Source organism: Oncorhynchus gorbuscha, unplaced genomic scaffold, assembly GCF_021184085.1.
Source record: "Oncorhynchus gorbuscha isolate QuinsamMale2020 ecotype Even-year unplaced genomic scaffold, OgorEven_v1.0 Un_scaffold_295, whole genome shotgun sequence".
In the NCBI taxonomy this organism is placed as follows: domain Eukaryota; kingdom Metazoa; phylum Chordata; class Actinopteri; order Salmoniformes; family Salmonidae; genus Oncorhynchus; species Oncorhynchus gorbuscha.
This window is the reverse complement of record NW_025745159.1, coordinates 1,031,246-1,044,407: the sequence shown is the minus strand read 5'-3', so window position 1 is coordinate 1,044,407 and position 13,162 is coordinate 1,031,246. Positions and strand designations below refer to the sequence as shown.

At 49.6% G+C, this 13,162-nt stretch overlaps 1 protein-coding gene across 1 annotated transcript in view; it reads left to right on the top strand.

Moving 5' to 3' along the window:
* The first annotated feature begins 2,084 nt into the window (after positions 1–2,084).
* The window catches only part of LOC124017626 (vacuolar protein sorting-associated protein 13B-like), a 269,473-nt gene continuing 258,395 nt past the window's right edge, over positions 2,085–13,162 (top strand). Inside the window, 1 exon segment of the mRNA XM_046332879.1 lies at positions 2,085–2,344. Within this exon segment, the coding sequence (XP_046188835.1) occupies positions 2,085–2,344 (260 nt within the window).

The window sequence follows — 13,162 nt, the reverse complement described above, 5'->3', positions numbered from 1 at the left end:
GGGAGAGGTTGTCGACATACTGGGAGAGGTTCAGTGAGAGGTAGTCTACATACTGGGAGATGTAGTCTACATACTGGGAGAGGTTCAGTGAGAGGTAGTCTACATACTGGGAGAGGTTCAGTGAGAGGTAGTCTACATACTGGGAGATGTAGTCTACATACTGGGAGAGGTTCAGTGAGAGGTAGTCTACATACTGGGAGAGGTTCAGTGAGAGGTAGTCTACATACTGGGAGAGGTTCAGTGAGAGGTAGTCTACATACTGGGAGAGGTAGTCTACATACTGGGAGAGGTAGTCTACATACTGGGAGAGGTTCAGTGAGAGGTAGTCTACATACTGGGAGAGGTTCAGTGAGAGGTTGTCTACATCCTGGGAGAGGTTCAGTGAGAGGTAGTCTACACACTGGGAGAGGTTCAGTGAGAGGTAGTCTACATACTGGGAGAGGTTCAGTGAGAGGTTGTCTACATCCTGGGAGAGGTTCAGTGAGAGGTAGTCTACATACTGGGAGAGGTTCAGTGAGAGGTGGTCTACATACTGGGAGAGGTTCAGTGAGAGGTAGTCTACATACTGGGAGAGGTTCAGTGAGAGGTAGTCTACATACTGGGAGAGGTTCAGTGAGAGGTAGTCTACATACTGGGAAAGGTTCAGTGAGAGGTAGTCTACATACTGGGAGAGGTAGTCTACATACTGGGAGAGGTTCAGGGAGAGGTTGTCGACATACTGGGAGAGGTTCAGTGAGAGGTAGTCTACATACTGGGAGATGTAGTCTACATACTGGGAGAGGTTCAGTGAGAGTAGTCTACATACTGGGGAGGTTCAGTGAGAGGTAGTCTACATACTGGGAGATGTAGTCTACATACTGGGAGAGGTTCAGTGAGAGGTAGTCTACATACTGGGAGAGGTTCAGTGAGAGGTAGTCTACATACTGGGAGAGGTTCAGTGAGAGGTAGTCTACATACTGGGAGAGGTAGTCTACATACTGGGAGAGGTTCAGTGAGAGGTAGTCTACATACTGGGAGAGGTTCAGGGAGAGGTTGTCATACTGGGAGAGGTAGTCTACATACTGGGAGAGGTAGTCTACATACTGGGAGAGGTTCAGTGAGAGGTAGTCTACATACTGGGAGAGGTTCAGTGAGAGGTAGTCTCATACAGTCTACATACTGGGAGAGGTTCAGTGAGAGGTAGTCTACATACTGGGAGAGGTTCAGTGAGAGGTAGTCTACATAGGTTCAGGGAGAGGTAGTCTACATACTGGGAGAGGTTCAGTGAGAGGTAGTCTACATACTGGGAGAGGTAGTCTACATACTGGGAGAGGTAGTCTACATACTGGGAGAGTAGTCTACATACTGGGAGAGGTAGTCTACATACTGGGAGAGGTTCAGTGAGAGGTAGTCTACATACTGGGAGAGGTTCAGTGAGAGGTAGTCTACATACTGGGAGAGGTTCAGTGAGAGGTAGTCTACATACTGGGAGAGGTAGTCTACATACTGGGAGAGGTTCAGTGAGAGGTCGTCTACATACTGGGAGAGGTTCAGTGAGAGGTGGTCTACATACTGGGAGAGGTTCAGTGAGAGGTCGTCTACATCCTGGGAGAGGTTCAGTGAGAGGTGGTCTACATACTGGGAGAGGTTCAGTGAGAGGTGGTCTACATACTGGGAGAGGTTCAGTGAGAGGTGGTCTACATACTGGGAGAGGTTCAGTGAGAGGTCGTCTACTGCCCACCCAGGGTAGACTCTGACTGGTCTGGTCACATCACATTATAAACCAACCACAGCTCTGCAGGCTTAGTGGTTCGGTCAGCTGAAACTGTGTCGTCTTGCCTCTATTGACTGTGACTGTTGGTTAGTGTTGAGGTAGCGAGCTGAAACCGCGGGTAGCCATGGTAACAGCTACATTATGCAACAAATGAGTCTCTCTGTGTTCAGAAGTGGTGTCATCATAGGTCAAGGAACTGACTGATTCCCATGCACTATAACAAACCCAAATGAGCCCCAGGGGGTGATGGGTAAATACTGATCACATGACAGAGGTGGTACCTATGATGTCAGAGGTCTGGCCAGTCTGCGTTCCATATCTGTTTCAGGCGATGTTATTGGGGCTGTTTAACCTCATAACGTCCCTCTCCCTGTTTTCCTCCCCCAGGCGAGCGTTGAACCTGGGCATCCTGCGCGACCCGGGGTCAGAGGTGGAGGACCGTCAGTACCAGCTGGATCTGCAGTCCATCAACATCGGTACCGCCCAATGGGACCAGCTCAAACCAGAGAAGGAGGGGTCTAAGGGGGGCGTGTCCACCGAGACAGAGAGGAACTCACAGAACCCTGCCTTGGAATGGAACCTGGCCAGCAGGTAAACAACCAATCACGGCAGACTACTGGGTACAACTAACCAATCAGGATAGACTACTGGGTACAACTAACCAATCAGGATAGACTACTGGGTACAACTAACCAATCAGGACAGACTACTGGGTACAACTAACCAATCAGGACAGACTACTGGGTACAACTAACCAATCAGGACAGACTACTGGGTACAACTAACCAATCAGGACAGACTACTGGGTACAACTAACCAATCAGGACAGACTACTGGGTATAACTAACCAATCACGGCAGACTACTGGGTACAACTAACCAATCAGGATAGACTACTGGGTACAACTAACCAATCAGGACAGACTCCTGGGTACAACTAACCAATCAGGACAGACTCCTGGGTACAACTAACCAATCAGGACAGACTATTGGGTATAACTAACCAATCAGGATAGACTACTGGGTACAACTAACCAATCAGGACAGACTCCTGGGTACAACTAACCAATCAGGACAGACTATTGGGTATAACTAACCAATCTGGACAGACTCCTGGGTATAACTAACCAATCAGGACAGACTCCTGGGTATAACTAACCAATCAGGATAGACTACTGGGTATAACTAACCAATCAGGACAGACTACTGGGTATAACTAACCAATCAGGAAGTACCTAACCACATCTTAGTACCAAGGTGGCCAATCATATCTGCACCGGGCCAGTGTGGGTGCAGGGTTTTGTCCCAGCCAAGCAGAAACACATCTGATTCTACCAATCAGTAAATCTCTGAATCCGAGTGTTGTAACTAGTAGCTAACAGGATGTGTTACGACTTGGTTGGCTGATCGCATCACATCCTGTCCGATGTTCAGCTGGTAGAGGGAGGTGCTCTGGGTGATCAAATGGTGAGGTTCAACAAGGCTCTGTGACCGACTGTGAGTCCCAAATAGGGCTCTGGTCTAATGTAGTGCACTACTGGGTCCATAGGGCTCTGGTCTAATGTAGTGCACTACTGGGTCCATAGGGCTCTGGTCTAATGTAGTGCACTACTGGGTCCATAGGGCTCTGGTCTAATGTAGTGCACTACTGGGTCCATAGGGCTCTGGTCTAATGTAGTGCACTACTGGGTCCATAGGGCTCTGGTCTAATGTAGTGCACTACTGGGTCCATAATGGGTCCTGCTCTGGTCTAATGTAGTCTAGTGCTCTGGTCTAATGCACTACTGGGTCCATAGGGCTCTGGTCTAATGTAGTGCACTACTGGGTCCATAGGGCTCTGGTCTAATGTAGTGCACTACTGGGTCCATAGGGCTCTGGTCATGCACTACTGGGCATAGGGCTCTGGTCTAATATAGTGCACTACTGGGCCCATAGGGCTCTGGTCTAACGTAGTGCACTACATAGGGTATAGGGTACTATTTGTGCCACTGGTCTGCTTGGTTCCCCCCGTACAGACTCATAATTACAAAGCCTGTCATGTTTCATAGAGAACCGGGAGCTAAAACAAGCAGACGTTTTACTGCCTGTTTGACTTGGCTGGTTCTTTCAGCTGTGTGTTTCCAGAAGGACCCAGAAACCCCGGCGTCGCTGAAAGGAATTCCCGATGAGTTCCTGTCAGATAGAAATGCATTAGAATAGAGCAGCATGCCGCGTAACCATGGAGACGCACAGTCTCACACACACACACACACACACACACACACACACACACACACACTGAGGGACACACACACTGAGAGACACACACACACACACTGAGAGAGAAACACACTGACACACACACACACACTGAGAGACACACACACACACTGAAAGACACACACACACTGAAAGACACACACACACAATGAGAGAGACACACACTGAAAGACACACACACACACACTGAGAGAGACACACACACACTGAAAGACACACACACACTGAAAGACACACTGAGAGACACACACACACTGAAAGACACACTGAGAGACATACAGTCACACACACACTGAAAGACACACACACTGAGAGAGACACGCACACTGAGAGACACACACACACTGAAAGACACACACACACTGAGAGAGACACACACAAACACTGAGAGAGACACACACACTGAAAGACACACACACACTGAGAGAGACACACACTGAAAGACACACACACACTGAGAGAGACACACACACTGAGATACACACACACACACTGAAAGACACACACACACTGAGAGACACACACACACTGAGAGACACACACACACTGAGAGACACACACACACACACTGAGAGACACACACACACACACTGAGAGACACACACACACACTGAAAGACACACACACACTGAGAGAGACACACACACTGAGAGAGACACACACACACTGAGACACACACACTGAGACACACACACTGAGACACACACACTGACACACACACACACACACACTGAAAGACACACACACACTGAGACACACACACACTGAGAGACACACACACACTGAGAGACACACACACTGAGACACACACACACTGAGAGACACACACACACACTGTGACACACACACACTGAGAAACACACACACACTGAGAGACACACTGAGAGACATACAGTCACACACACACTAGAGAGACTCAGCCACACTGAGAGCTGAGCCCAGCCAATAGAGTTGAGTGTCAGAGCTGAGCCCAGCCAATAGAGTTGAGATCAGAGCTGAGCCCAGCCAATAGAGTTGAGGTCAGCCAATAGAGTTGGTGTCAGATGTTCTCTGTTTATTGAGCTGAGCCCAGCCAGCTGAGCCCAGCCAATAGAGTTGGTGTCAGAGCTGAGCCCAGCCAATAGAGTTGGTGTCAGAGCTGAGCCCAGCCAATAGAGTTGAGGTCAGAGCTGAGCCCAGCCAATAGAGTTGGTGTCAGAGTTGAGCAATAGAGTTGGTGTCAGAGCTGAGCCAATAGAGGTCAGAGCTGAGCCCAGCCAATAGAGTTGAGGTCAGAGCTGAGCCCAGCCAATAGAGTTGGGTCAGAGCTGAGCCCAGCCAATAGAGTTGAGAGTCAGAGCTGAGCCCAGCCAATAGAGTTGGTGTCAGAGCTGAGCCCAGCCAATAGAGTTGGTGTCAGAGCTGAGCCCAGCCAATAGAGTTGTTTAGTGTCAGAGCTGAGCCCAGCCAATAGAGTTGGTGTCAGAGCTGAGCCCAGCCAATAGAGTTGGGGAACACAGTAGGGATGACATCACTCAGACACCAGGGATGTTCTCTGTTTAGTGAGTCCTCCAGATCAGAGGCAGTAGGGATGACCAGGGATGTTCTCTGTTTAGTGAGTCCTCCAGATCAGAGGCAGTAGGGATGACCAGGGATGTTCTCTGTTGATGAGTCCTCCAGATCAGAGGCATTGATGACCAGGGATTTCTGTTTAGTGAGTCCTCCAGAAACATTCTAAATGTAGGAGTCCAGAAAAATACTTTATTTTCTTTAAGAATGTAGTGAAGGTAAAGCTTTCAAAAATAGTAAAGTACAGATACCCCAAAACACAACTTAAGTAGTACTTTATAGTATTTTTTATTTAAGTACTTTACACAACTGCATATATACACTATCTTCCCTGTGCCTCTGAGGCCTAGTTGGTAAACTGAGCCGGTTCTCTCTCTCTCTCTCTCTCTCTCGCTCTCGCTCTCGCTCTTTCTCTCTCTCGCTCTCTCTCTGCTCTCTCTCTGCTCTCTCTCTCCCTCTGCTCTCTCTTTCTCTCGTCTCTCTCTCTCTCTCTCTCTCTCTCTCTCTCTCTCTCTCTCTCTCTCTCTCTCTCTCTCTCTTCCTCTCTCTCTCTCTCTGCTTCCTCTGCTCTCTCTGTCTCTCTCTCTCCCTCTGCTCTCTCTCTCTCTCTGTCTCTCTCTCTCTCTCTCTCTGTCTCTCTGTCTCTCTCTGCTCTCTCTCTCTCTCTCTCTGTGGTGAGGGATGGCACCTGTCCACCATGCAACGGGACACTCACTGTTTCACACTAACTCTGAAGGAGATTACCCAGAACCTCGAGGACCCCTCTCTCTGTCTCCCAGATCATTCCACCTCCTCGGGAAACCAGCCCACTCAAAGTAACTCTCAGAGAAACAGTAATCTGGCCTGCCTCCCCCGAGGATATGGGTAACACACACAATGAATGTCAGAACAGTACTGAAGGGCCACCTAGGAATCGTTCTGCTGTAATCCTACTGGCTCTGTAGAAGTATCGGAGGCTACACAGTTTCATTGATTGTTTTAATAGCAGCAACAGATGTGGTCATTAACTTTGTATATTTTTGTTTTTCCTGCTAACAAATGTTTCCCACAAATATCTAACTTGATTGTTGGAATGAACATGAATGAAAATAGGAGTAAAGGTTTTTGTCGTTTTAAATGATCTCAAGTTGAGGCCTTGTTGTGTTTCTTAAATAGAGGCTTGTCAAATAACGTCTCCCTCCGCTTTTAACACACTCCGTCTCGCTTCCAGCTACACTGGAGTAGGAGCTGCCCAGGTACAGACATAGTCCACATGTTGGAGTAGGAACTGCCCAGGTACAGACATAGTCCACATGTTGGAGTAGGAGCTGCCCAGGTACAGACATAGTCCACATGTTGAAGTAGGAACTGCCCAGGTACAGACATAGTCCACATGTTGGAGTAGGAACTGCCCAGGTACAGACATAGTCCACATGTTGGAGTAGGAGCTGCCCAGGTACAGACATAGTCCACATGTTGGAGTAGGAACTGCCCAGGTACAGACATAGTCCACATGTTGGAGCTGGAGTAGGAGCTGCCCAGGTACAGACATAGTCCACATGTTGGAGTAGGAGCTGCCCAGGTACAGACATAGTCCACATGTTGGAGTAGGAACTGCCCAGGTACAGACATAGTCCACATGTTGGAGCTAGAGTAGGAACTGCCCAGGTACAGATATAGTCCACATGTTGGAGCTGGAGTAGGAGCTGCCCAGGTACAGACATAGTCCACATGTTGGAGTAGGAGCTGCCCAGGTACAGACATAGTCCACATGTTGGAGTAGGAGCTGCCCAGGTACAGACATAGTCCACATGTTGGAGTAGGAACTGCCCAGGTACAGACATAGTCCACATGTTGGAGTAGGAGCTGCCCAGGTACAGACATAGTCCACATGTTGGAGTAGGAACTGCCCAGGTACAGACATAGTCCACATGTTGGAGTAGGAACTGCCCAGGTACAGACATAGTCCACATGTTGGAGTAGGAGCTGCCCAGGTACAGACATAGTCCACATGTTGGAGTAGGAACTGCCCAGGTACAGCCATAGTCCACATGTTGGAGCTGGAGTAGGAGCTGCCCAGGTACAGACATAGTCCACATGTTGGAGTAGGAGCTGCCCAGGTACAGACATAGTCCACATGTTGGAGTAGGAACTGCCCAGGTACAGACATAGTCCACATGTTGGAGCTGGAGTAGGAACTGCCCAGGTACAGATATAGTCCACATGTTGGAGCTGGAGTAGGAGCTGCCCAGGTACAGACATAGTCCACATGTTGGAGTAGGAACTGCCCAGGTACAGACATAGTCCACATGTTGGAGTAGGAACTGCCCAGGTACAGACATAGTCCACATGTTGGAGTAGGAGCTGCCCAGGTACAGACATAGTCCACATGTTGGAGTAGGAACTGCCCAGGTACAGACATAGTCCACATGTTGGAGCTGGAGTAGGAGCTGCCCAGGTACAGACATAGTCCACATGTTGGAGTAGGAGCTGCCCAGGTACAGACATAGTCCACATGTTGGAGTAGGAACTGCCCAGGTACAGACATAGTCCACATGTTGGAGCTAGAGTAGGAACTGCCCAGGTACAGATATAGTCCACATGTTGGAGCTGGAGTAGGAGCTGCCCAGGTACAGACATAGTCCACATGTTGGAGTAGGAGCTGCCCAGGTACAGACATAGTCCACATGTTGGAGTAGGAGCTGCCCAGGTACAGACATAGTCCACATGTTGGAGTAGGAGCTGCCCAGGTACAGACATAGTCCACATGTTGGAGTAGGAACTGCCCAGGTACAGACATAGTCCACATGTTGGAGTAGGAACTGCCCAGGTACAGATATAGTCCACATGTTGGAGCTGGAGTAGGAGCTGCCCAGGTACAGACATAGTCCACATGTTGGAGTAGGAACTGCCCAGGTACAGACATAGTCCACATGTTGGAGTAGGAACTGCCCAGGTACAGACATAGTCCACATGTTGGAGTAGGAGCTGCCCAGGTACAGACATAGTCCACATGTTGGAGTAGGAACTGCCCAGGTACAGACATAGTCCACATGTTGGAGCTGGAGTAGGAGCTGCCCAGGTACAGACATAGTCCACATGTTGGAGTAGGAGCTGCCCAGGTACAGACATAGTCCACATGTTGGAGTAGGAACTGCCCAGGTACAGACATAGTCCACATGTTGGAGCTAGAGTAGGAACTGCCCAGGTACAGATATAGTCCACATGTTGGAGCTGGAGTAGGAGCTGCCCAGGTACAGACATAGTCCACATGTTGGAGTAGGAGCTGCCCAGGTACAGACATAGTCCACATGTTGGAGTAGGAGCTGCCCAGGTACAGACATAGTCCACATGTTGGAGTAGGAGCTGCCCAGGTACAGACATAGTCCACATGTTGGAGTAGGAACTGCCCAGGTACAGACATAGTCCACATGTTGGAGTTGGAGTAGGAACTGCCCAGGTACAGATATAGTCTACATGTTGGAGTAGGAACTGTCCAGGTACAGACATAGTCCACATGTTGGAGTAGGAACTGCCCAGGTACAGACATGGTCCACATGTTGGAGTAGGAACTGCCCAGGTACAGACATAGTTCACATGTTGGAGTAGGAACTGCCCAGGTACAGACATAGTTCACATGTTGGAGTAGGAACTGCCCAGGTACAGACATAGTTCACATGTTGGAGTAGGAGCTGCCCAGGTACAGACATAGTCCACATGTTGGAGTAGGAACTGCCCAGGTACAGACATAGTCCACATGTTGGAGCTGGAGTAGGAACTGCCCAGGTACAGATATAGTCCACATGTTGGAGCTGGAGTAGGAGCTGCCCAGGTACAGACATAGTCCACATGTTGGAGTAGGAGCTGCCCAGGTACAGACATAGTCCACATGTTGGAGTAGGAGCTGCCCAGGTACAGACATAGTCCACATGTTGGAGTAGGAGCTGCCCAGGTACAGACATAGTCCACATGTTGGAGTAGGAACTGCCCAGGTACAGACATAGTCCACATGTTGGAGCTGGAGTATGTTGGGAGCTGCCCAGGTACAGACATAGTCCACATGTTGGAGTAGGAGCTGCCCAGGTACAGACATAGTCCACATGTTGGAGTAGGAGCTGCCCAGGTACAGACATAGTCCACATGTTGGAGTAGGAGCTGCCCAGGTACAGACATAGTCCACATGTTGGAGTAGGAACTGCCCAGGTACAGACATAGTCCACATGTTGGAGTAGGAACTGCCCAGGTACAGACATAGTCCACATGTTGGAGTAGGAACTGCCCAGGTACAGACATAGTCCACATGTTGGAGTAGGAGGAGGTACAGACTGCATGTTGGAGTAGGAACTGCCCAGGTACAGCCATAGTCCACATGTTGGAGCTGGAGTAGGAGCTGCCCAGGTACAGACATAGTCCACATGTTGGAGTAGGAGCTGCCCAGGTACAGACATAGTCCACATGTTGGAGTAGGAACTGCCCAGGTACAGACATAGTCCACATGTTGGAGCTGGAGTAGGAACTGCCCAGGTACAGATATAGTCCACATGTTGGAGCTGGAGTAGGAGCTGCCCAGGTACAGACATAGTCCACATGTTGGAGTAGGAACTGCCCAGGTACAGACATAGTCCACATGTTGGAGTAGGAACTGCCCAGGTACAGACATAGTCCACATGTTGGAGTAGGAGCTGCCCAGGTACAGACATAGTCCACATGTTGGAGTAGGAACTGCCCAGGTACAGACATAGTCCACATGTTGGAGCTGGAGTAGGAGCTGCCCAGGTACAGACATAGTCCACATGTTGGAGTAGGAGCTGCCCAGGTACAGACATAGTCCACATGTTGGAGTAGGAACTGCCCAGGTACAGACATAGTCCACATGTTGGAGCTAGAGTAGGAACTGTCATGCAGGTGATAGAGGACCCAAAAGCGACTTAACAGAAACAGAGTTTATTCAAGTCCAAACAGGGAATAACAGAAATCCTCTAGTCTGTAGAGGGGAATGACAAGAGAAGCGGCCACAGACTGCAGGTCGCTTCGGGAACGCGCAGGCCGTAGTAGACAGAGACACCTGCTCACACGCAGCATCTGATGAAGGCAAAAAACACGACAGGACAGGGCGAAACACAATCACAGCATGGTGAATGCAAAACAAGGAACCGACGGGACAGGAACGGAACACAAAGGAATAAATAGGGACTCTAATCAGGGGAAAGGATCGGGAACAGGTGTGGGAAGACTAAATGATGATTAGGGGAATAGGAACAGCTGGGAGCAGGAACGGAACGATAGAGAGAGGAGAGAGAGGGAGGGGAGAGAGAGGGATAGAAAAAGGGAACGAACCTAATAAGACCAGCAGGGGGAAACGAACAGAAGGAAAAGCAAAATGACAAGATGATATAAGACAAAACATGACAGTACCCCCCCACTCACCGAGCGCCTCCTGGCGCTCTCGAGGAGGAACACTGGCGGCAACGGAGGAAATCATAGATCAAACGGTCCAGCACGTCCCGAGAAAGAACCCAACTCCTCTCCTCAGGACCGTAACGAAAAACGATAAAAAGGGAAACTAGGGTACTACTCTAAAAAAAAAATGAGAACTAGGGACAGACTGAGACACAGCAAGGGCAGGAACAAGAACAGGAGAGATGCGATGGCAGGGAACAGACTGAGACCCAGCAAGACCAGGAGCAGAAGCAGAAAAAAATTACCAGACTTCTTCTGCGCGCAGTCTGAACACGCAGCCACGAAACGGCGCGTGTCACGCTCCTGAGTCGGCCACCAAAAGCGCTGGCGAATAGACGCAAGAGTGCCTCGAACACCGGGATGACCAGCTAACTTGGCAGAGTGAGCCCACTGAAGAACAGCCAGACGAGTGGAAACAGGAACGAAAAGGAGGTTACTAGGACAAGCGCGCGGCGACGCAGTGTGCGTGAGTGCTTGCTTAACCTGTCTTTCAATTCCCCAGACTGTCAACCCGACAACACGCCCATAAGGAAGAATCCCCTCGAGATCAGTAGAAGCCACAGAAGAACTAAACAGACGGGATAAGGCATCAGGCTTGGTGTTCTTGCTACCCGGACGGTAAGAAATCACAAACTCGAAACGAGCGAAAAACAACGCCCAACGAGCTTGACGGGCATTAAGTCGTTTGGCAGAACGGATGTACTCAAGGTTCTTATGGTCTGTCCAAACGACAAAAGGAACGGTCGCCCTCCAACCACTGTCGCCATTCGCCTAGGGCTAAGCGGATGGCGAGCAGTTCACGGTTACCCACATCATAGTTGCGCTCAGATGGCGACAGGCGATGAGAAAAATAAGCGCAAGGATGAACCTTATCGTCAGACTGGAAGCGCTGGGATAGAATGGCTCCCACGCCTACCTCTGAAGCGTCAACCTCGACAATGAATTGTCTAGTGACGTCAGGAGTAACGAGGATAGGAGCGGACGTAAAACGTTCTTTTAGAAGATCAAAAGCTCCCTGGGCGGAACCGGACCACTTAAAACACGTCTTGACAGAAGTAAGAGCTGTGAGAGGGGCAGCAACTTGACCGAAATTACGAATGAAACGCCGATAGAAATTAGCGAAACCTAAAAAGCGCTGCAACTCGACACGTGACCTTGGAACGGGCCAATCACTGACAGCTTGGACCTTAGCGGAATCCATCTGAATGCCTTCAGCGGAAATAACGGAACCGAGAAAAGTAACGGAGGAGACATGAAAAGAGCACTTCTCAGCCTTTACGTAGAGACAATTCTCTAAAAGGCGCTGTAGAACACGTCGAACGTGCTGAACATGAATCTCGAGTGACGGAGAAAAATCAGGATATCGTCAAGATAGACAAAAACAAAAATGTTCAGCATGTCTCTCAGAACATCATTAACTAATGCCTGAAAAACAGCTGGCGCATTGGCGAGACCGAACGGCAGAACCCGGTACTCAAAATGCCCTAACGGAGTGTTAAACGCCGTTTTCCACTCGTCCCCCTCTCTGATGCGCACGAGATGGTAAGCGTTACGAAGGTCCAACTTAGTAAAGCACCTGGCTCCCTGCAGAATCTCGAAGGCTGATGACATAAGGGGGAAGCGGATAACGATTCTTAACCGTTATGTCATTCAGCCCTCGATAATCCACGCAGGGGCGCAGAGTACCGTCCTTCTTCTTAACAAAAAGAACCCCGCCCCGGCCGGAGAAGAAGAAGGCACTATGGTACCGGCGTCAAGAGACACAGACAAATAATCCTCGAGAGCCTTACGTTCGGGAGCCGACAGAGAGTATAGTCTACCTCGAGGAGGAGTGGTCCCCGGAAGGAGATCAATACTACAATCATACGACCGGTGAGGAGGAAGGGAGTTGGCTCGGGACCGACTGAAGACCGTGCGCAGATCATGATATTCCTCCGGCACTCCTGTCAAATCGCCAGGTTCCTCCTGGGAAGTAGGGACAGAAGAAACGGGAGGGATGGCAGACATTAAACACTTCACATGACAAGAAACGTTCCAGGATAGGATAGAATTACTAGACCAATTAATAGAAGGATTATGACATACTAGCCAGGGATGACCCAAAACAACAGGTGTAAACGGTGAACGGAAAATCAAAAAAGAAATAGTCTCACTGTGGTTACCA